The sequence below is a fragment of the Poromitra crassiceps genome (genome assembly GCF_964638095.1).
Source record: "Poromitra crassiceps genome assembly, chromosome: 1".
Taxonomy (NCBI): domain Eukaryota; kingdom Metazoa; phylum Chordata; class Actinopteri; order Beryciformes; family Melamphaidae; genus Poromitra; species Poromitra crassiceps.
The window spans coordinates 124,905,850-124,930,891 of record NC_139623.1 but is presented as its reverse complement, the minus strand read 5'-3'; the positions used below and the strand labels follow the sequence as shown (position 1 = coordinate 124,930,891).

The window sequence follows — 25,042 nt, the reverse complement described above, 5'->3', positions numbered from 1 at the left end:
AAGAAAGACATTGACTAGGTACAGAGTCAGTGGACACAGCCTGGCCTGGCACTTTCTACTACACTGTGACAAATATGCAGAAATTAGAGCATCATTCTTCCCCAAAATTATACACAAATACCAAGAATTCAAAACACAATCAGAAAGAGACAAGCTTAAATACCTATTAGGAGAAAAACCAAACTGCTGCATATTAGCAGCTAAATATCTGGCCTCCTGCCACAACCTCAGAGACATCCAGTGAAACACACCAGCTCATTTTATTTTTATTTTTATTTTATTTTATTTCATTTCATTTTTACTCTTATTCTTATTTTATTTATTTTACTTATTTTATTTATTTTATTTTTATTTTTATTTTCTATTTGACAATTACTGTTTGTTTACCTGATGAACAACTGTAAAAATGTTAAGTCAGAATGCCCCATTTTTTTGGGAAGTTTATATGTACATATATCTTTGACTGTAAATTTTGACTGTTTGTACATTATACATCTTCGACTGTACATTCATTTATTATTATAATTTCCTTATTGTTGTACTGTTAATATGTGTATTTGCTTTGGCAATATAAGCACTGTCTTTTCATGCAAATAAAGCTATTTGAAATTGAAATTGAATTGAGAGAGAGAGAGAGAGAGAGAGAGAGAGAGAGAGAGAGAGAGAGAGAGAGAGAGAGAGAGAGAGAGAGAGAGAGAGAGAGAGAGAGAGAGAGAGAGAGAGAGAGAGAGAGAGAGAGAGAGAGAGAGAGAGAGAGAGAGAGAGAGAGAGAGAGAGAGAGAGAGAGAGAGAGAGAATGCGCAAACCCAGGGTGTCACATGACTAGTGTGTATAATAGCGCTACTTCCTGTTTATTTCCTGGGATGATCCAGTAGCGCTACTTCCTGTTTATATCCTGTGATGATCCAGTAACCTGGTGGCTGCAGGCTGCAGCAGCTTGCTGTATGTAAAGTGTTTAACACAGTTGTTGTCATGGTACCGCTGTCTTGTCTCGTGCTGCTGCTCTGCGGCGCGGCTCCCACTGGAAGTGTTTACCTGCCGGCCACGCGCACAGGTGAGTCACAGGAGACGTTCCGGGGCTGAACTCTATTCTAAAATCCAGCAGTGTGACTTCACAGTGTTTATCTGTAACAGCACACACAAGGTAGAACATGACTTCTGTCTTTTCTTCTTCTGGTTAACAAGGTTCCACTCTTCAGTTCGGCACATATATAGCCTAACTTTATATCATGTTCATTAACTATGTTCACTTAGCAGGGGTGGAAAGAGTAACCTGACTCCGCCAGATGGGGGCAGTATTGTTCACAAATTCACAAGTTAGGTTGTGAAACAAATTTGAACCAACCTACTACCATCTGGCAGCGTCAGGTTATGGAAAGAGTACAAATCAAATTTACTCAGTGTACTGTTACTTTAAAGTCGAGCTGAACCCAAAAATGACTTATTTTATTTTAGTTCAAATACCTGGGTATGCAGTGCACCTATTTAATAATGTATGCCCCAAAAAAAATCGCAAAAATCGAATTTATTGTTTTTCACACTTTTTCACATAAAAAGTTCATTTTTCAAGATTTCATTCATAACAGTAATCTACAGTTTGCTGACGTCACCGGCTAGGACTATCAAATTTCTACCCCATTTCAACCAATCATATCACGACATGGCAGCTGTCAATCAAATCTTCATTTCAGGATAATTTTCTCTTCCAAATGAAGTAGAAAATGGCGCCTAGTGCCTGTCATCTGGCAGAATTCCTATCCCATAAACTAACTACTAACTTGGCCAATTGTATGAAACATGAAACAAAAACGATAATGTCTAAGAATGCAAAGAAATGTAACTGGCTCGTTAAAACACGCATTCCAGGAATATTATTTACATTTATAACGATAATGCCGCGCGCATCCGAGCCTGACAGCCTCCCTGGCTGTCAGGGGTCGTCTCTCGGAGATTCCAGGCGGGCGGGCAGCACGCATGCATCGGATTGTCCGCTCGCTCCGCACGAAGCCGGTGGCTGCCTGGTACTACTACGTGTACTACTACTACTACTACTACGTGCTACAGTGTAGCATGACAACACGCTGAATCCCACCCGATTTGGGGGTGGAACATGCCAGGATTGGCCGATGCCAAAGCCAGTCGACAGAATTGTCAAATCAAATCATCAACACCGTATATGGTCCGCCTCTCAATTTGTTTTCAGTCTGAAACGGACTCAGATGCACGTGACGAACGGGTTCACCTCGACTTTAACCGTCAATATATTTGCTCCTTTTCTCACTCACTTCCATGTCACCACCTGCTCTCCCTGCAGGGCTTGAAATTAACTTTTTTGACCACCAGCCAATATGGCTGCTGCTGGCTGCTCAGTAAAAAATAAGTTATAGCATAATGAATCTATAAAGTACAGGATTTATTTCACTGATAAATTGTGATTTCAAATTGTGTAAAAAATAAAGAGATTTTTATTTATTTATTCAAGATGTAAATTGGTAGGAGGGGAGAACTTCAAGTGTGGTTACCCTGTGTTAATCCGGACCTGACTTGTATGTAACTTTAAGTAATTATGAGAGGCCCTTTTTAACTTAGGCACCTGGTCCCCATAATGTCTGTGTATCGTCTCTGCATCTTCCCCCGCATCAGCTCGCTTGCACGTTTCGCACTAGCCTCAATGCGAGACTCAGCCTTCATTCTCCAGACTTCAGCTGTAGCAAGTCCTCAGTCAACTGCCCGCATCGTTTGGAATGTCTCAAGCAACAGACACATTATCAATCACAATAAAAATTTAACTTACCCACGCAAAATGTTATCCAACGATGGGGACCAAGAGTATCCCAAAATATTGCGTAGTTTCCAATACCGAGCCCTTCTTCACATGCCAGAGCCGAAGTTTAAGCAAAACATTTTTAAACATTCCAGTACTGTGCTCTGTTTCACTCGCTTCTCTTTTTCTCTTCTCTCTCTCTCACAATAGTCACGATTGTATCTGTAAGTTCTTCACAATGAAAATTGTCTGGGTGTTTTGTCAATGAAAGCTTGCCTTTTTCTATGAATGAGCAGTCATCAGGAAATGTTTCAACACAACTCCACACGACTGAAAGCGATCAGGATTCAACGCTAAAATAGCAGATGTCAAACAGAAACAAAACTAAAAAGGGGGAAACTAAACTGAAGAGCTCGCACTTTTGATGGGGAGGAGAAGGCAGGTGGAGACAGACACCCGCCACTAGGGCTGTGAATCTTCACTGGCCTCACGATTCAATTCGATTACGATTCAGAGGTCTACGATTCGATTCAATTACGATTATCGATGCATCTTAAATCGATGCATCACTTTTTTCCGCAATACATGATTTATTTTTTCTCACTTTTTTCTCACTGTGTGGCTACTTTTAAAATAAAAGTGCATTTGGAATTGCATTGTATTATGATCCATAATTAAAATAAACAACTGCATGTACTTCCATTATATTTTATTATATTTATATTATAATTTATTTGATTATTAACTCATTCTCTGCCAGGGTCATTTCGGTCTGTGTGCTCCCAGTGCCAGGATTTTGAGCATATTTCCTGATCTTCCAGGACCCACAGAATATTCTGTGCTAGGAATAAAATTACACAACATATCTCACAATAAAGCAGAGACTCTCTTCTTACCCCTTGTAAAAAACTGAAACTCGACCATGTTTCCTTGTTTAGTTACAAGCAGTGGAAGTTAGCTTGTTTTCACTAAAAATGCCCTTTTTGGAACAGAAATAGGAGAAAAAGAGGTTTTTAGTGAAGGACACCATTTCAAGCAGAACTCTCTTTTGAGCCTTTTATTTTTTGCCTCAGTGACACATCAGACACATTATACAGTATTTGTTTTCCCAAATAAATAAATAAAAAATAAAAAATAAGAGAATGTATTTGAGGGAGCTGTGTCGGTCCATCCCGCCCAGTGAGCGGCTACAGAGAGAGAGAGAGAGAGAGTCTGGCCCCTGGGGTTTCTTGACAGATGAGGCTTGGCCGCAGTATTTATCAAAGTATGATAAATATGTGCACAAAATCAAATAAATAATTTACTTTTACAGTTGCCATGTGGATTTTTAGCTTAGCTTGATAAAAGCATAAACAAATGGAACGAACCCTTATGTGGTCACACTCACACACTCTCTCTCTCTCACACACACACACACACACACACACACACAGGAATAACGAGTGCTGTAACGTTACCTGCTGTCACGTTACCTCTCATAACTAACGTTAGCACAGAAGATCACACAATAGCTACGTTAGTGCTGTAAACTTTGAAATGTTTATGTGACACATGTTTCGCCTTGGTTGCTGGGGACGGGTGTGTGACGCGGTTTGACGCGTTTGACGTATCCATGTGATTCCCCCTCCCTTGAGTGTGACAGAGGGGAGAGCTGGCAAGAGGAAACGTGAAGCGAGTCATGCCGGCGGCATAAGTTATAAACAATGCGTGACAATTATACTCGAATGTTGTGTGTGTGATCATTTCATCTCAAACGCGATACAAAAAATAGGCTACTTTTTACCATCGTCATCGCTCTCTCCAAGTGGCACCCATTTCTCCTCCTCCGATTCATCTGTGTCAGAGGATCAGAACGCTGTGAAGGGGAGCCTTCGTCGCCCTGGTGCTCCGTCGTGGAGCAACAACAAAAACGCCGGCGTCTTCCTCGCCATCGTCGCCATATCCGAGAACTCTGGGTCGGACTCTGTTTCGACCACAGGCTCCACCCATAAATACTAAACTAGCGGGTTCCTTTTATCAGTTTGACCTGAAACAATGTCACAGGCTGGGAAAGTGTCTGATGTAATGTAAACAGCCAAAACATGAAAGTACGTCCGAGTACGTCTTTGGCACATAACGCCATTGTTAAAAGTACGTCCGGGTACGTCTTTGGCAGAGAATGAGTTAAAAAAATAATAATAATAATTAAGAATCGATTTTTGACATTTGTGAATCGATGCAGAATCGTGCACGTCCGCATCGCGATGCATCTTATAATCCATTATTTTTGACACCACCGACATTCTCATTCTCAGCTGCACTGACACTGCGCCTCGGCTGGATCCTGTCAGGCCAGTCGTGTGCATTCAGCAATATTCCGTGCCATCGGCTTAACATAGACATTCCCCAAACACTGCGGGACCAGTCCCGCTCCATAAATTCAAAATAGGCAGGAGTTGCCATAAAATAGGCGCGATACCCGCAATCCCGCACCAAATAAACTCTTTAAACCTTTTTGTCTTTCCATCCATCCATCCATCCAGGGAGGTTCTGGCACATCACAGACCTCCACCTGGACCCCACCTACCACCTGTCAGCTGATCCCACCAAGGTGTGTTTGTCCTCCAAAGGGGTCCCCGCCCCTCAGGCCGGCCTGTACGGGGACTTCCTGTGTGACTCGCCCTACCGCCTCATCCAGTCAGCCTTCACGCACATGGCCCAGCTCACCCCACCACTGGACTTCATCATATGGACCGGGTAGGTACAGTGAATGGGAGGGATGGATGGATGTTATGGTTATTTTTAGGGCTGCATGATGTGCAAAATAATAAAAATAGTAATAATAATAAATCATATTGCAATTATACTGACAGATATTGCGATATGATTTTAGTGTGAATGGAAATTTTTGTATTTCATTTTCACTGAAAAAAAAAAATAATAATCTGATGTGAATTTACTGGGCTCTGTACGAAACATGATGTTCCCTTACATCTGGAGAATAGGATTTGTATGCCGGGGCATTTCCGTAGCGCCACAATGCTGCACGATTTGGTGAAAAAGTAATATTGTGATTATTGTGGACAATATTGTGATTGGAATATAATAAACAAATGGTATCATGAGTCTATGATTTTGAAATGGGTATTTCTCACCCCAAACTTACAAATGTAAATGTGCATATACACATACAGAAACTTAAACAAAATGTAGTTTTATTATTTAGTTCAATTGCAGCCTTTTGCGATTATATAATTGCACAGTCTGACATTGTGATTGCCATTAGATTATTTGTGCACCACTAATCTTACCTTCAAAAAATTGCAGCTGCTCCTGCGAATTGGATATTGCACTTGGCCATATTGCAATTTCTATTTATTTGATTAATTGTGCAGCCCTAAACTTAAACGCCATCCATACAGTATTCTTAATACGGTTAATCTCTCGAGACAGACTTTCGACTTGCATCGAAAATCCGTCAAAAGGTGTGTAACAGCGCCCGCAGGGTGCAGGCTCGCATGCTACGCGTTACCCCGATCAAAATGAAGTGAACGTGACCGGTGTGTAGTCAAAACTTACCATTTTCAGCGTATAGCAAGTTGCTGCTTGCTACTAGCAACGAGCTAGAGTTGTTATTGTTGTTTCATAGCGACGGACGGATTTGAGAGCGACACGCAGGCAGCGGAAAAGAAATGCATTAATGGTTGGAGACAATGGCAGAGCTTGCAGGGAGCGGAAAGGGATTTTCTTCCGCTGCCGACTGCGCCTCTTGAGTTCCACATTGAAATGGGGCTGCCCCCAGAGGTTAGAAAATGTGTGTAGAAAGTAGGATGGCCAAAATAATACTACAAACTAGAAAAGTGCACTCAGTAGAGTGTCAAGGTCAAGGTTACTTTATTTGTACCCGTAGGTAGATTTGATTGCAGGGAGAGTCACATCCTTTTAAAAAGACACAGACAGATAGGCAAAAGGCTGACAAAACAACACAAATATACGTAACAGGAGTGCCAAGTGCCAAGTGCCATAGTCCAAACACCACATCAAATTTCAAAAATAAAAGTGAGTAAACAAGACCACATTGGGGCCCTAAAGGTGCCACCCAGCGCCATGTCATCCAAAAAGAGTGGCAGGAGAAAGACCAGGAGGTTCCCCTGCCATCCTACCATTAGTTCAGACAATCATAAAAGAAAGAAAGATCTAAAAAGAAACCGAGCCACATCTGTCAAACACTGAGAAACAATACACTTTACAATGTGTTCCTCTGACTAATGGCTGCTGGAACAAATCTATTTCTATAGCGTTTTGTTCTGCACTTTGGGACCGTGAACCTTCTTCCAGAAGGAAGAAGCTGAAATTCACTCTGCAGACGGTGGGAAACATCCTTTAAAATGGAACCAGTTAAGCACTGTAGCTGTCTGGTGTACAGAGACTGGAGTGAGCTGAAACTCTCCAATCAGCTTACTGGACCATTTCACAATCTGTTCAGAGAGTTTCTATTCTTTAAGGAAATATTTCCAAACCATGACATCAAAGAAAAAGACAAAGTGGATTCAATAAAGGCACAGTAGAATAGGGTCATCATGGTTTTGTCAATATGAAAAATGGACACTTTCCTCAAACAAAACAAACGCCTTTTTACACACAGCTTCACAATTTGTTTCAAAGTTAAGTTTTGAGTCAATAATTGTCCCAAGATATTTGTAAGATTGTACACACTCCACCGTTTGGCCCTTAATGGATGTGACTTCCAGTGTGTGGGCACGTTTTCTAAAATCAATTAACATACCGGTATCTTTTGTTTTAGATATGTTTAACTGAAGGTAGGACTCATCTGCATATTTCACAATGTTCCTATTTCCCCATCTACTCCTACACATATTTGTGTACAGGATAAATAAAAACGAAGAGAGTACGCATCCTTGTGGAGAACCCGTTGAGGAGCGGATTTGGTCAGACAGGATACCATTAACCCTTAAGCTTAATTTATACTTATTAGAAAGTGTCGCTCAGCACATGGTCGCAGACGAAAAAGAAAGTGTCGCTCATGGTGTTGTATTTATACTTCAGTGAATGTTCGCCTCGTTCAACGGTCACGTGACACCCGAACGCTATCAGTGCAGACAGCCAAGAGAAGAGAGGGAATGGAATGCACAGTGAAACACCTCGGAGGCAAGATGTAACCTACTTGACTTAAGCCGCATATAAACGACACACAACCACACAACTCACCTCCTCTCGCTCTGAGAAATGCACAATGCACAATGTTCTGTCATACATCAAGGACAGGCTGATAAAAATAGCGGAGACACGTTCATTCATTTCAATCGAGTGAAAACCAAAACAAGGAAGTCAAGCTCGTGCCGTCTATATAGCCAATCAGACTTGCGCGATACTATGACGTAGTCAGCGACACTAGACATTTCACTAGGTAGCAGACACTGCTGCTCGCCGACACTTCAAAGTGTCGACTCAAGTCCTCATTTCTGTCGGCGACCGTTTCAAAAGTGTCGGCAGACGAAGCATAAATTGGGCTTTACTCTCTGCGTCCTGTCAGTTAGAAAGTCCAGTATCCAACCCACCACATTATTGCATAAATCAAACTGTTCTAGAAGCCTTCTAATCAGAATATGGGGCTGGATCGTATTAAATGCAGATGAAAAATCCATTTACCAAAAATCAACAAATAAGTCTAGCATGGAACCCATTTCCTTCCAGATGTTTACAAATGAAACAAAGTGACTGTGGCATCCTCTACTCCCCTGTGTGGCCTGTAAGCAAACTGCATGGGGTCAAGTGCATGCTCAGTTTTCTTCAAGATTTCTGACTTTACCAGTTTCTCCAAGATTTTTTATGAGAATAGATGTGGGGTTGTGGGAGGTGGAAGGTGGTGTGGTGAGGGAAAGGGGCAGGGCTAGGGAAAATGGGCCGTAGCAGGGATAGGAAGGTCATAGAGTCAGGGTTGGGGTGGCTAGAGAGAGTGGCTAGGCGGATCTGGTTTGCTGGACCTTTGTGGTCAAAGTTCAAGGTCACTGTGACCTCATGAACACCATTTTCATGCTCGTTAAAGCGATATCTCAGGAACACTTTCATGGAATTGCTTTAAAATTGGCTCAAACATCCACTTGGACTCAAGGACGAACTGATTAGATTTTGGTAGTCAAAGTTCAAAGTTACTGTGACCTCACGACCGCCCGTTTCATGCTCGTTAACATCATCTTTCTGAGGGAATTTCTTCAAATTTGGCTCAAACATCCACTTGGAGTCAAGGATGAACTGTTTTGGTGAACAAAGTTCAGGATCACTGTGGCCACATGTCAAGGAAGGGGGCGGGGCTAGGTAAAAGGGGCCATAGTTATGGATAGGAAGGTCGTAGAGAGTCGGAATTCAAGTGGTGGGTAGGGGGTGGGGATGGTGGGAGGGCGTGTGGTGAGGGAAAGGGGGCGGGGCTAGGGAAATGGGCCGTAGCTAGGATTTGGAAGGTAAATAAAAATGCTTGTTGTGACATCTCACATGTGGCTTTGAACTGAACATTTAGCCCACTTGGTAGAAAATTCAGAGATATATATTGTGTATCGCCATTCAGCCTAAAAATACAGAGATATGATTTTTGGTTCATATCGCCCAGTCCTAATAATAATGCACGATATTTGATATTTCCCATCCCTGGCAGTGACAGTCCACCTCATGTCCCAGTAGATGAGTTGTCTACAGATACAGTGATCCAGGTGATCGCTAACATGACCCAGACCATCAGAGAGCACTTCCCCAACCTGACGGTCTATCCTGCCGTTGGCAACCACGACTACTGGCCACAGGTACTGCACACCCCTATCTTCTGACAGGATGGTAAGCATTCGATCAGCCACCTATCTCAAGCTTTACTGTAAAGAGAGCTCATTTCTATTTTGCCCACGGTGCAGGTGTGTGTGTGTGTGTGTGTGTGTGTGTGTGGGTGTGTGTGTGTGTGTCTGTCTGTTTGTGTGTGTGTGTGTGTGTGTGTGTGTGTGTGTGTGTGTGTGCGCGCACGCGCGCGTCAAAAATCCATCATGAGGACAAGACTGACTGGATGATTTTTTTTTATTCCTCAGCCGGCGATAGCCAGACCGGAGGCATTATGTGTTCGGGTTGTCCGTCCGTACGTCCGTCCGATGTTCATTAATGTGATATCTGAGGAACACCTTGACGGAATTTCATAAGATTTGCCTCAAATGTCGACTTGGACTCAAGGATGAACTGATTAGATTTTGGTGGTCAAAGGTCAAATTTCAAGGTCACTGTGACCTCACGAACGCCATTCCCAAGTTCGTTAACGCGATATCTTAGGAACCCCTTTATGGAATCTCTTCCAATTTGGCACAAACGTTGACTTGCATGCAAGGATCAACTGATTAGATTTTGGTGATCACAGGTCAAAGGTCAAGGTCACTGTGACCTCTCGAATGCCATTTTCAAGCTTGTTAATGCAATATCTTAGTAACACCTTGACGAAATTTCTTCACATTTGGTTCAAATGTCAAAGTCTGGACAGACATGGACGTCGACTGCTCACTCGTTGGCGGAGACATATATCCGCGGTGACGTCGTTCTAGTTTAGCATTATCATTATTTTTAAAAACCAAAACCAATATCTGCAAACTGATATATTGGTTGAACCTAGGGCTCAGTTAAAAAAAATCTATATATCAACATTGAATCCATATTGATTTGAAGGAACTGATATTGATTCGTAAATCCCAATATCGATCTTTTAATATAGTATCTCTTTCTGTGGATGCTTGAAGCTTTGCATGACTTTTTACAATTTTTCTTCACATACCTGGGTATTCAGTGCACCTATTTAATAATGTATGCAAAAAAAATCACACCTTTTTTACACGCTTTTTCACATCAAAAGTTCATTTTTCAAGATTTCATTCATAACGGGTTTTTGATCATTTTCATTATTTTTCCAAGACCCACAGAATATGTTCTTCTATGACTACGTAAAGACTGAATATCCCAAAAGAAAGAAGAGAGCCTCGACTTTCATATGGAAAAAAAAGTCTGATTCTACCTTCATCTGCTCTTTAGTTATCGACACCTGAATGTAGGTCGTTTTCATCAAAAACAGCAGTCTCTGACCAGAAAGCGGAGGAAATGGCATTTCTGTAAATTAAGTCATCTTCATGGCTCCTGACCTGAATAAATGCCTTTGATGGTGGATACTGGTGGTGTTACACTCAACTATGAACCCCATAATGATTTTGTTTCCCCTTCCAGTCAAACTCGTCTGTGGGCACAGCTTTTACCGTAACACCGGTGTGAGAAAGATTCACCCACGGGTGAACAAAATCCTTCACGTTTGAGTGACAGGCTGCCTCCCCGCTGTAATGGAGTCCAATCCTGTATCGATAAAAGCTGCTGGACCAGCGTTTGAGCCGTACCATGGAGCTGTGCTATGGACCTTTTCTGATGGGAGATTGTTGCTTTTTTCTGCTTCCTGGTTTTGTTGATTGATTGATTGATTTTTATTTATGGATATAGAGATATATGATGGATATGTTAGACAATCATGGTCGTTCCTGTACACCTTTAGACGTACTGTACTATTTCACAAGGTGAGTAAGAGAGCCATCTATCACATGACGGTGAAAACACTTATTGCCGTCCGATGACGTCAATGGCGGCGAAGCGGGTTTTTTAAAATAACGTTTAGAGACGCCAGTGCCGGGGAATGAGTTAATAAATGCGCCAGGTAAGAGGGTTCCTTGTACAATTTACAGCATTAGTTCTTTGAGAATCTCATATCAAAGCGAAATTGGTATTGTAACTGAAATAGCATTATCGAGTCATATCGAATAAGAAATCGAATCGAATCGGGACCTTGTGTATCGGAATCGCATCGAATCAGGAAACCCAGCCCCAGTTGAACCCTCACATCCACGACCATATTATTTGCATGTCTGATTGCCTCTTAAAAATGGTTTAACACTTGAAGAATTTGTGTTATAAATGGCAATGCATATGATTGTATTTATGGAGGCGCTTTTTGAATAGCTTCTGCCATGCAAAGTGCTGCTGCATGATAAGTGTTTGTATTTGAGATTGTTCAGTTTATGACTCTTTCCACTATTGTTCTTAGGACCAGTTGCCCACCTCCACTAATGCCATCTACCAGGCTGCTGCCAAGGCCTGGGCGCCCTGGCTGCAGCCTCAAGCCCTGCTCACACTCACACGAGGTAATGTCATGAATCTTGAATCTAACCTATTTTAAGAAAACACGAAAATGCTTTTTAAGCCCGTTTTTTAACGGATTCAAGTATCTTTTAAATATAATACAAATGTAATAGTTTCTTTTTTATATTCATATAGGCTTTGTTTCATTGCACTGCCAGCACATTTGCATGTCGCCTTTGATAGCTGCATCCAATAACCTACTTTTCAAATAAGATAATCCCAGACTTAGCGATTTTGTTTTTTAGCTATTGAGTTTTATTTACTTCAATTTACCGACTAGTTAATCATTAACCTCCCTAATCAAGACATCGTCAGCTTTATCTTATGGCTGCATCTGCAGGTGGTTACTACTCCCAGCTGGTCAGACCTGGTCTGCAGGTGCTCAGTCTCAACACGATCCTCTACTACGGTCCTGATAAAGCCACCATCAACATGACGGACCCGGCCGGACAGTTCCAGTGGCTGCAGGAGACACTGGAGAGAGCTGCTCAGAGCTCAGAGAAGGTGTTCCAATCTTTCTCTCTCTTTCTTTTATTCTTTTGCATGTTTTTATCAGGGGGTCCTTATCTGGAGGAAACCCCAGGGGAGCACGGGGAGAACATACAAACTCCACACAGAAAGGCCCTTTTTGACGACCCCAAGGTGTTCCAATCTCTATCCCTTTCACCAGCTTTGATTCTATTTATGTTCCGAGTCTCAATTCTCTAATTTTTTATCTAAATTAAGAATAGATTTGCCATTGGTCTCATTTGTTTACAGTAATTGACAGCAATATCTATAGGTTAGATATAGACGGTTTTAACAAAAACATTCTAAATTGAACCCCACTCACTTCCTGTTGCAGTGTTTGCTAGTACAGCACATCTCCGAAAACATCAAGGTAGAACAGGACTGACAGTTTCATGAAAACCTTCTATATACCGTATATATAACCGTATATATATACCGTATATATAACCGTATATATATACCGTATATATAACCGTATATATATACCGTATATATAACCGTATATATAACCGTATATATATACCGTATATATAACCGTATATATATACCGTATATATAACCGTATATATATACCGTATATATAACCGTATATATATACCGTATATATAACCGTATATATCTACCGTATATATAACCGTATATATATACCGTATATATAACCGTATATATATAACCGTATATATATACCGTATATATAACCGTATATATATACCGTATATATAACCGTATATATATACCGTAGTGGCCGGTAGTAAATTAAAAGCTGGGCCTCTGTTAATGGCCAGGCGTGTGGTCGACAAACAAATAAAGGCCGGCCCCAAATCCAGGTTATATAATGTAACTGTAGTTTGTAGTAACGTACAAGTGTCACAAGATGGCAGTAGTTAGGAAGCGCCGTGTATACTTTTGGCAACCCAGTTTAGATGAAACCACGCCCGAACTCATTTGATTGGTCGCCCTCTCATACGTGGTGCTGCCCTCTGCCACCCCTGACAACCAGGCAGGCACTGGTCAAAGACAACTCTTTCCCCAGAGTGTGTTTTCCCCGTTGCATAACGAAGCCGTGATGATGTGCTATGCCCGCTCCTAGTTCTGCAAGCCACACATCTCCAGGGGAAGGAGAAACAGGGGGAAACGGGGAAAACACACTCGTCTTCGGGGAAAGAGTTATCTTTGACCAGTGCCTGTCTGGCTGTAAAGAGAGGCGTTCGAGATGCAGCGGAGCAGACCCGTTCCCACAACTAAATGACAGATCATTCAACATCTTAGGGGGGGCATACAAGGGGGCCAACAATTTTTGGACCCTTTTAACACATTCACTGCCAACAGTTTTTTTTTTACTGTAGGTAGCTTCTGCCAAGGGTTTTTTTGAGGATTCTGGCTCATCTTTCAAGAGCCGAGGATTATTTTTTGCTAGGATTTTGTGAATACAAAATATCTCAAAAGAACTAATAGAATGTGTGCTTTCTCTGTCTAAAAGAGTTAGTTTGTAGAGTTAGTAGTTATGTAGGCATTAGCAGTTGAATACAGCATGGTTTCAGAGATTTTCAGAGAGTTTTGAGATAAATGGATTTTTAGAACCACTTCACGTGCCTGTGATTATGGGTGCCCTTGGGCAAGTGTGTATACTGTATTGTGTTTGTGTGTGTGTGTGTGTGTGTGTGTGTGTGTGTGTGTGTGTGTGTGTGTGTGTGTGTGTGTGTGTGTGTGCGTGCGTGCGTGCATGCGTGCGTGCGTGATTCGATAGAACAGGCAGAACAGTCACTTTAACCATTTATTTTTGGCATCAGTGAGACATCAGACATCTAAACAATATCGTTCTGAACAATTTCCTCCATAACAGCACCCGCACCCCCCTCTCCTTCAAACTCCTCCCTCCGTAGGTGTGTCTCTGGTGGCTTTGCAGTGTTTGTCACAGGCGAGTTTCTGCTGCCTGTCTGTCTGTGCTGCTGCTGCTGGCGCGGCCGCTCGTCGGGCGAGTCTGGATTAGACTGTAAAATCGGGCTCGTTCGTTTCTGGGTTTTCGGTTGTGAGCTTTGATGAAGCTGCGTGCGATTCTGGGCTTTCTGCTGGTGTTTCAAAGTGTGTTGCACCCATAATCTATTATGCAAATTTGCAATCCCCCACCGCCAGCTCCCAGCGCGAAAGCGAAAGCGTTTTCGCCAATCCATTTTCATGAGAATGGCTTCCTCACGCTGCTGTTTTTTCTTGGCTTTCTCTCGTCTGGAGAGCACTGTCGAGACTTAGTGGGTCGGTGGAATGGGTTGTACACATTCAGTGGCTCCCATATTTTTATAGGAGACGTAGGGGGCTTGGATCCACGTCCCACCGTCAAAATTATTATTATTATTTTTTTGACGAGTTAACTCGTCCACGGCAGTCAAGCGTTGGTTTCTGCTTGACAAGTTAACTCGTCCACGGCAGTGAACGTGTTAAGCCAGATTTAGAGGAATATCTAATTTCTCATCATTCACTATAGACGGTTTTAACTTGACAACAAAAACATTCTAAATTGAACCCCCGCTCACTTCCTGTTGCAGTGTTTGCTATGCACATAAAAGAAAAAAAAACATTCAAGTGCAGGACTGACCATTCTGTGAAAACCGTCTATACAGCTGAGCAGCGAAAACAAAAGTAACGATGTCGAGTGAATATTTCTGCAGTTTGCCGAATGCTGAGAAAAATGAAGTGCTGTGGGGTTGCGCTCTGGTGAAAACCGTCTATAGTAGCTGTGTCAATATGTAAATACTGTCTTTTATTTCAATATATTGTTCTTCTAAGTTCTCACCGACACCTACCTCTTTGTATGTTTTTGACATAAGTTAGGTTGTTGTTGCTGTAACGCCAGCATTTCCCTCTGGGGATAAATAAAGTACTCTACTGTATCTATCTATCTACTATCTTACCAGAGAAAAGGTATGTAGGAAAGATCTTGAGGATCACTCTGTTGGGCTCTGTGCCAAGATTACTTGGCGCTGTAACCTAAAATGGCCCATTAATCATCCTAGCATCCAATCATCCTAGCATCCTGCCATTCTGCTAGCTTCAGTGCTGTTGTTATTTACATCAGTGCTGCTCACGTTTTTAGCTCCAGGAGTGACGCTGCTCGATGACGATGCTACGCCATGTGCTGCTCTGCCGGCGTTATTGTTGTTAAATAGCTTCTGATAACCATCGTTCATTCATCCCTATTTCACCATCCTAGGGATAACCAAGCCCCCAGGAATAGCGCTGGGCTGTGAAGCCATTTGAACATGGTGGCGAAGCTCTGTATTGCAAGTCACGTGACGCCATGCAGCCCAGAAAGGAAAATTCCCATCCACTTGCATGGGGACCCCGGCAGCTGTTAAATCCAGGGGAATTTTTTCCGGGTGTCACTCAAAGTATAAAACGACTCTTTTAATTATCAAAAAAAAAATTATGGGGCATTTTTTCTTCAGAAGCCACTAATAGCCGTATACAGGTGTATTTTCCTCTTTTAATACATCCATGGGTGAGAGACGTCATGGAATACGTCATGGCACACATGCGCACTTCGCCTTAGGCCGCATGGTCAGGAAGTAAAACCAGGAAGAAAACCCCCCCATGATGACTTCATGCGCCAGTGAGCAGCCTTCGTCCGAATGCATGGATGGGCGTGGCTCGTCCCCTATCCAGTTCTTTTAGTACTGTACATCCATGGGAATAACAACCAAAGATGGTGACGCACGGCATGAATCAATGACCCGCCCTACTCTGCCTGCGATTGGCTAATACATTGCCTTCCTTAGTTGGGATTGGTCAGGTTTAACGCATGAGGAGTGAGATTGGTCAGAGTAATCAGGGTAAGCCAACCAGATGCAGAGTAGCCCGGGGTCATTCCGTCATAACACAGAGATTTAAAGAGACAGTACAACAGTACCACGTCTCATGTAGGAAAAAATAAATAAATAACAGCTTTTTGTTCAGTGCGGGCACAGCTGGCCCGGCCTCCCAAAGCCCGCCCTTGGTTACGGCTCTGCAGCGGCGTCGCCTCTGCTGTTGACGGTAGTTTGTTGTCAGTGGTCAGTGTCAGCCAGGCAGGGGACACTGAGGCGTATGGTGGGGAAGCGGTGTGTGTGTGTGCCTCGCTTCGGCGGAGGAGTGGCTTGCTTGGCAGGGCGGCAAGGCGTATTTGCAGCGACCAATCAAATGAGTTCGGGGTATGGTGTCATCTAAACTGGGTTGCCAAAAGTATACACTTGTCCGGGCCAATACAGTATTCGGCACATAGCATCATTAGTTTTGATTGTCATTTTTTTGCGATGTAAGAATTCTGCTGATGGACTAAATTTCAGCTAGCTAGCTACAAGAAAATAGAAGGAGAGAAAATAGAAGGAAAAAATAAATGGGTCGTCTGAATTGGTATGGGGTTTAAACTGGAGACACATCTCTGCTCTAGGTGTTCATCATAGCCCATGTGCCGGTTGGGTACCTGCCCTTTGCCAGAGGCATCACTGCTATGAGAAAGAGTCACAACGAGAGGTTGGTCGCCATCTTCAGGATGTACAGTCACGTCATCGCAGGACAATTCTATGGCCACACCCATCGAGACAGCATCATGGTGCTGCTGGACAAGAAAGGTAATAAACAAAACAGGCAGGCATGACAGATGACATCACAACCTCACGCATTGTGATTGACACATCGGCTTGACATGCCAAAATGTCCGAAAGCTTTAGATTTTGCTAACAAGCTAAGCTACTGATGTTATCGGACATTTGGGCATGTTAATACATAAAAAATACGAATCATACAAACATTCAATCATCAGGATTCAAGTGTATAGGAGCATTTCATATGAACATGAACCTTGCTTTTTGAAAATAAATGTTTTGAGAACTTAAAAAATATACTTTATGCTAGGTAATATTTATGCTAATAACATATCTACCGTCTTGTAAACACAAACCAGCGTTACGATGGTGTATGTGGATTTGGTGTACCACCTAACCTGATCAGGTGTTAGTTAAGCTAGTGAACAACAAAAATAAACTGCATGACATGGATTTACTGAGAATAATGGATTATTATCTTCAGCGTAGCTATCGCTAACTCACTTTTTTACTCTGGGAACATCAGTCTAACTTCACTATTAATAATAATAATAATAATAGCTTGGATTTATATAGCGCCTTTCAAGGAACCCAAGGCCGCTTCACAGTTTCACTATTGACTATACTATCAGGGTTTATAGAGCAATGTGTTTTTAAAGCACCCCACGTTTCAGACTTAAAGTCATTGCAATGTAAATATGTATAATGGTACAGTAAAAATGCTTGATTTTGAGTTAATATGCAGGCAGGGTTGTCCTGAACTCAAATATATCAGTCATTGCCAAAATCAAAGAATAAAGAAATGTCTCTCACAATTTAGTGGGATGTTTTAATTTATAAGGATGAAATCAGTTCAGATTACGGGCTTTCCATAGACGCCCAGTGCAGTACTGATAAATTCTACAATAAATGTGTAATCTATCAAACTGCATCAGATCATGTTATGGTGGACTTGATCCCATTTTAATCAAAGGAGTATTGGGCCACATATATTGGTCTAACTCAGGTGTTTAACTGAAAGACTTGACGATCTGGGAACACCTAGGTATTTAGGTATTGATTTACTTATTCAAATATTCAAGATTTGTTTGTGGTGCGACTGCACACATACACACTCAAACATGACTCATCCTTTGGATTGTTCTGCAGGTGAACCAGTGAACTCACTTTTTGTGTCACCGGCCATTACACCAATCAAAAGTCTTTTGGAGCCCTACTCGAACAACCCAGCCTTCCGCATGTACCACTACAACACCAAGGACTATACTGTGCTGGTAAGAAACACTGTCGGCCAACTACTTCACAACCAACTCATATCCACATCACACAGGAATCGGTTCTGTTCATAGGACCATTATTACATGTAAACATGTATGTAGATCTCACTTTTTAGCTGTATGCTGATCCCAAACTCAGGTTTTAGTATCAGACTGTAATTCCTGTATATTTTGTACTCTGCACTTTTCACTTAGCCATGTAGAGCCATGTAGAGCTCTAACTCAGTTTCTCACTTTGCATTGTGTTTATATATTAATATGTATTGTTGCACTATGCTACTTTTTACCTCTATTAGGACTACCTCTCTGCATACTTGCACTTTGTTTTGTGTTTACATTTTAAATATGTTTTTGCTGCACTGTTACTTTTTACTCCTATCAGGACTCTAAGCCTATATCATCGGGCAGGGGGACAAGCAATAGAAATCAGTCCTGTGACTGCAATTGTCGTGCATTTACATTTTTTTTAAATGTTCATTAATGTACACCTGTCCCCTATCGAACAAATAAACGAAATTGAAATTGAAATTGAAACATCTCGCTTAGAGCAGGACAAATAGGAGCAGCTTAGCCTATTCTGTTTTTGCTGAAATGTTATATTATTATTAGGGCTGTCAATCGATTAAAATATTTAATCGTGATTAATCGCATGATTGTCCATAGTTAATCACGATTAATCGCAAATGAATCGCATTTTTTTAATCTGTTCTAAATCTACCTTAAACCAAGGTAGGCTACCTTAAACCTGAGAGCTTTGTGCAAAGATGCACTGTTGTATTAATATGGGTAGCTATTATCATTAGTATGGGTATTTGGCCATTGGTAATATTGTTATTATTGCTACTAGTTACTGGGAATACACATCTCTCAGGCTGCACTGTGAAGTTAATTGGTGCTATCCTCTACATCTCTCGAGCCACAGACAGGAGAAGCTGCGTGCATGCTCTTTCCCCCCTCTCTCTTTCTCGCTTTCTCTCTCGGTATCTCTCTCGCGTTCCCGTTCTCCGTCGGTCTCTCTGGTCTGCTCGCCCTCCCTCTCTCACTGTCTGTCTGTCTGTCTCGCTCGCTTTCTCTGCCTCTCTCTCTCCCTCTCTGTCTCCCCCCCTCCCGTTCTCCGTCTGTCTCTCACTCTCTCTGCCACGGTGAGAGACGAGACAGACGGGGAGAGCTGACGCGCTCCCTCTCTCTCTCTCTCACCCAAAATGCAGGACATCTTTCTCAATTTGAAGCTGAACTTGCCAATATACCCATTTTCTTCCTCCTTTTCTGCTCACGGAGCTTTGTTTCTGCTTGCTATCAACGTTACTGCTTCCTGATTTCCCAAACTACGGGTCGGACCAAGGCTCAAACTTCAAAGAAAGTGCATGCGTTAATCGCGCGTTAAAAAAAATAGTGGCGTTAAAAGGAATTTGAGTTAACGCGCGATTAACGCGTTAGCGCCGACAGCCCTAATTATTATATTATATAGTATAAATAAAATATTGTCTTTTATTTAGCGACTCCGAATCAATGAAAGGCCGTTAGCGGACGGTCAGTGACACACACACGTTGCGGGAGCGGGCGGTAATGGTCAGAAATCCAGCGGGAGCGGGCAGGAGCGGGATTTTAAAAATAGTCCTATGCTGACTTGTTGACAGAGGCATACAACCGCCATGCGGTATTTCTAGTCTGGCTTTTAAAATGACTAAAAGTCTGTGTCTCTCTGTCGGTGCTTCTCTCTCTCTCTCTCCTTGAAGGATATCTGGCAGTACTATTTGAATCTGACGGAAGCCAATGAGAAACAAAGGTCTGAGTGGAGGCTTGAATACGTCATGACGGAGGCGTTTGGACTGAGAGACCTGCAGCCACACAGCCTGCTGCAGCTGGCCCTGAGCTTCAGGCTAACACGAGCCAAAGCCTTTGACACGTACTTCAACCACTTCATGGTCAGCTACAACAACAGCCTCTTCTGTGAAGGAGAGTGTAAGCTCAGGCAGGTGTGTGCTGTGCTCTACCTGGACCAGCGTTCTTATTCCAAATGTGTTGCCAAGGGAAAATGGTTGGGTGAATGAGAATCGGAAATCAAGGATTTTTCAGGGATTTGTCTGGGGATTTACTTTTTGATTTTGTAATACTTTTTACTACATGAAATCAGGAAAAGGAGAATGCTGCATACCACTTCCAATGCTCCCACATATGCAGAGATGGGAAAAGTACACACATTCTTTACATTGTGTAACTTGTGACTTACTGACCATGAGTAACTGCAGGCAGCCTGTGCTGTGTGCGCTGTACCCGCACGAGCCCAGCAGCTGCCTGGCCATAACAGTGACAGCATAGGAGGTGTCCATTGCTTCGTAACATTAGCTGATAAACGTCACTTGAAAATGGCAACCTGGACAATGTATCGGCCAGATCAGCCCCAAGGCGGCCAGGAAGGCTTCTGGACGAATTAGCGGACATTATTGTGATGTGTTTGGTTGTGGTTTGGCTTGCGTTGCTGTGGTGAAGTGGGTAAATAGTCTAATGTTAGCCTGAGCCAGGAACTAACCGGCTGTGTGAGCTGTATGCAACCAAACGAACAGGGACTTGAACTGTTACTGCAGTCAAACAATGTTCCATAAGCATAACAGTAGTAACGTTAGGCATATTTGTGACTGTTACATTCTTCTTCTTCTGGGTGGGAAATCGATTAGCTATATTAGTTATCCGCGTTAGAAAACAAGCTAACATTATCTAATAGCCAGCCGAAACCACAATATCACAAGTCGATAGATTTGTCACAGTCATTTTGTGCATCACTTTTTGCTCCAGCCAGCCGTGTATTGTGGTAACAACACAGAGGTATAAGGTCTTTCTGTAGTAAGTTTCAGGGTAAACAGCAGCTAACATGAGAAGCTAATACAACAAGCTAACGCTAATGAGGCATCCGGGTAGTGTAGTGGTAGATTCCTTGCCTACCAATACGAGGGTCGCAGGTTCGCGCCCCCCGTGTTACCTCCGGCTTGGTCGGGTGTCCATACAGGCATCATTGGCTGCGTCTGCGAGTGGGAAGCCGGATTGGTCCGGGCGCCTGTTTGGAGCGGAAGGGAACTGGTGGGAATAGCATGATCCCCCCCATGTGCTACGTCCTGCTGGCGAAGCTCCCCGCTGCCAGGTGAAAAGAAGCGGCTGGCAACTGTGCATGTGTCAAAGGAAGCATGGTGCTAGTCTACGGGTCTCCCCAGATCGGCAGAGGGTGGAGCAGCGACCGGGACAGCAGGGGGGAAAATTGGCCAAGTACAAGGCAGAATAAACAGGTGCAAGCAAAACACTAATGAGGGTTTCCAAATTCCAATCATGGAAGTTTGAAACCCTCATTAGTGTTTTGCTTGCACCTGTGTTTACCCTGCCTTTTCGACACAAAATGGCCCCCGTGAGAAGGGTCTATAGGGGAGAAAATGTGGGGGAGATCAGAAAAAAAAGGCTAACGCTAATGTAAAAGCTCCCTCCATGAACCGAAAACACAGACCCGACTCCATTTTCCATCGACGTCGGTCACATTGCTGCTGTTTGGCCAGATGGGCTTCTATAGATACATCTTTTTTTCTTTTTCTGGACTCTGTGTTGTTGCAGGTTGTTTGCTGATGTTCATTGACTGCATTAGCTAAGGTGTATCTTCTTCTTCGCTGGTATATTTAATGGCTGAAGCGCTGAGAGGCTTTTCCGCGAAACCTTTGCCCGAGAGGAGCCGAAGCTGCTTATATAATGCAGCACAGCACAGGAAAAGCTGGACGCAGCTGGTCTCAGTTTTTAAGTTACGTTACGGCGCATTCACTCATTGGTAATAAAAAACACTTTATGCACATTCATTTCTTCGTAAATCTTATACAATGAGCCTTTAAAGGGACAGTAGGCAATATTATGTCATTGCAGGTCTGACAGAAAACAACCATTTAGCCGGTTTGCTGGAACATAACTAGCCAATCACAGCACACAAACAAGGGTCATTCGGGTTGTACTCTCTGCTGTTGCTATGGTTAACATTCCATTGATGTTATTGTTTAAAACTGCCTAGTGCAACTTTAAGTAGAATTACACCTACTTAAAAGTAACACAAAGTAGCTACAGGCTCTGAAATGTAATAAAGTAAAAAATTGGTTTCGGTTTCTCTGCAAAGCTAACTGAAACTCATGGCATATTAATATAATACATGTTATGTTAACATATCACAAATGTGTTGTAAGTCATCTATAAAGTTTAGTAAATGAAGGGTTGTAAATTAGGTGTCAATAATTTACAATTCATTCACAAGGCTTTCTGATTTACACATAATTTATAAAAGGTGAGGAACACTTCATTTACTAAAAGTTTATAGATGACTTACAACGCATTTGTGATATGTTAACATAGCATTTATTAATCATCTACAAATTGATATTCATGTTTTGTAGGTGATTAGTTCATCATTAACTAAAGGCTTATAAATGACTTACGACTTAACTTTATTATAAAGTGTTACCCAACGTATTTCTACTTACATGTAATTTCTTCCCATCTCTGGATATATGCTTTAAAACTTGAAATTGCAATCCTTGTTTTCATTATGGTATGGTATATCTGCCATGGGAAGTCACATATTTCCATTTTTCGCAGTCATTGGTATCATCATATACAATCGCAAATTGCATCAATATTTGAAAATATCCAACTGGGTAGAAAAGTGAGAAAATACAATAATATCATACAGATATTGAGTTGCAGTCCCATTTGCACAATCCCCAAACTGTCTCAAAGCTTTATTACCTTCTGTGACTCATCTTGCTGCTCTATCTGTGTGATCTGCTGTCACATCGTCACCTTTGTGATTTAGATTTAATAAGGGAAATCAATAAGGGATACTTGGATGTAAACTAGTTTGTTTATGCAGTGGCGTGCCGTCCATTAGGCGAACTAGGCAAATGCTAAGGGCGCTTGAGCCGTTAGGGGCGCCAGAGAGGGTAATTTTTTTTTTTTTTTTTTTTTTTTTTTTATACAAATACTTTTCATGATAATAGGCCTACTATTATTTTACAATAGTAGACAAAAATAAGAAGAACAACGTCTTAAGTCTTTAAATAATAGTGAAATCATTTTTCTAATTCTGGCTTTCTGGCTGCCCGGGCTGCAGCACTTTCACCATGGTCCCTAATCCATACCACCCCACCCACTGCGCGGCCGCAGGTGGCTGGAAGGTGGGTGCTGAGGGTGCTGCAGCACCCCCTGGTGGCAAGAAATGGATTTTCGAAATTGTTGGATTTGGCTGTCTTGTGTTTATACCACCAACAAGATGCATTAAAAAACAGTTTGTGCTTCCCAGCTCTAAATCTTATTTCATACGCTCTCTCTTCAAAAGTGTTTGATTTTCATCATAATCTGGTTTTCCATAATAATAATAAGTTCAGTGTTTATGCCTGTGTTTCTGTCTGTTGTAGTGTAAAACGACTAAAGGGAGAGCAGGTGCTTACATGAAAGTGAGTGAGAAAAGGAGAAGATACTGAATAATGACATCACAACAGTATAATCCTAATGTTAATTTAAAATTAAATATTCTTCTAAATATGGATGAAAGTCCAAAAAACATAAAATTTTCTTCGGCGCTGCCCTCACGGGCAGCACCGAGAGACCCTTCCTTACAGCACCCCTACCTAAAAGTACTTCCAGCGCCACTGGGGAAGGGCGATTCTGAGCCTGCACTGCAGTGCTGGATTAGCTGCGATATAATTTTTATTATATTTTCTTTGGGGGGGGGGGGGGGGGGGCACCAGCAAAAATCTTGCCTAGGGCACCAACTTGGTCAGGCACGCCACTGTGTTTATGTAGTGTAAGGGACAAGGCTGGCAACTTTTTATTTTATTTATTTATTTTTCTCCTTGGTTGTTTGTGTGACCCTGGATGGGAGGATGTGGGTAATTTGTCACTATATGTAACCACATTCCAACTTGAATATATCTTATATATTGTGAAAATATAAATAAAGGTTGTAAAAAAAACTCGTATTACTAACATTACCATTCATGTAACCCAGCAAACATTGTCACAAAGACTATATTACTTGATGCCCATTTTTAAATATAAAAACACTTTTATGCCATTATGCTAACATACATGATGTAAAATATATTCCTATCTCATCGTTTACCTGTGCAGGGGCGTAGGTATACACAGTGCAGGGAGTGCGGTTGCACTGGGGCCCCTGGGGTAGAGGGCCATGGAGAGATCAGGCTTATAGGTGCCAGCTATATGCCCTCGAAAGGCAAAGCCATCTCTGTCGTGTCATTATAATTTTTTTGTAAAATAGTAGCAAGTAGCAATCTATATGAAAATGATATGCTTATTCAAAATAAAATCAACATTAAACATGTTACAGTCAGTGGTCATTTCAGAACCACAGTGAAACAGACAGCTCCCCTGCTCTCAGGTGCTGCTTACTTTGATTGTTATTACGTGTCGGAGCGCTATCCATGGTTCTGATAGCTTGCTCTATGACATATTTTCCCCATACAATATAGCCTATAAGTAATTAATTAAACTGTCAAATCCAACACGTCGGTAAAATATATATATTGCCTATGCCTAATTGTGTGTGTGTGTTGCTTGCATGTGTGTACTTCATAACTAGTGTGTAGCCTACTAGGGGCCCTGTCAAAATTGCTTGCACTGGGGCCCGTCATGACTACCCTACGCCACTGTGGCATCATGCAGAGGTGGTTCTGAGTTTGCCC

General features: G+C 42.1%; 1 protein-coding gene across 1 annotated transcript; it reads left to right on the top strand.

The window, feature by feature from the left end:
- The first annotated feature begins 930 nt into the window (after positions 1–930).
- On the top strand, positions 931–24,030 carry smpdl3a (sphingomyelin phosphodiesterase acid like 3A). The gene is made up of 8 exons (XM_083633568.1): positions 931–1,054; positions 5,287–5,500; positions 9,414–9,558; positions 11,865–11,961; positions 12,300–12,463; positions 16,890–17,070; positions 18,193–18,317; positions 20,057–24,030. The coding sequence occupies exons 1-8, from the start codon at positions 973–975 to the stop codon at positions 20,369–20,371; spliced, it is 1,323 nt and encodes a 440-aa protein (XP_083489694.1). The 5' UTR covers positions 931–972; the 3' UTR covers positions 20,372–24,030.
- Positions 24,031–25,042: the final 1,012 nt, after the last annotated feature.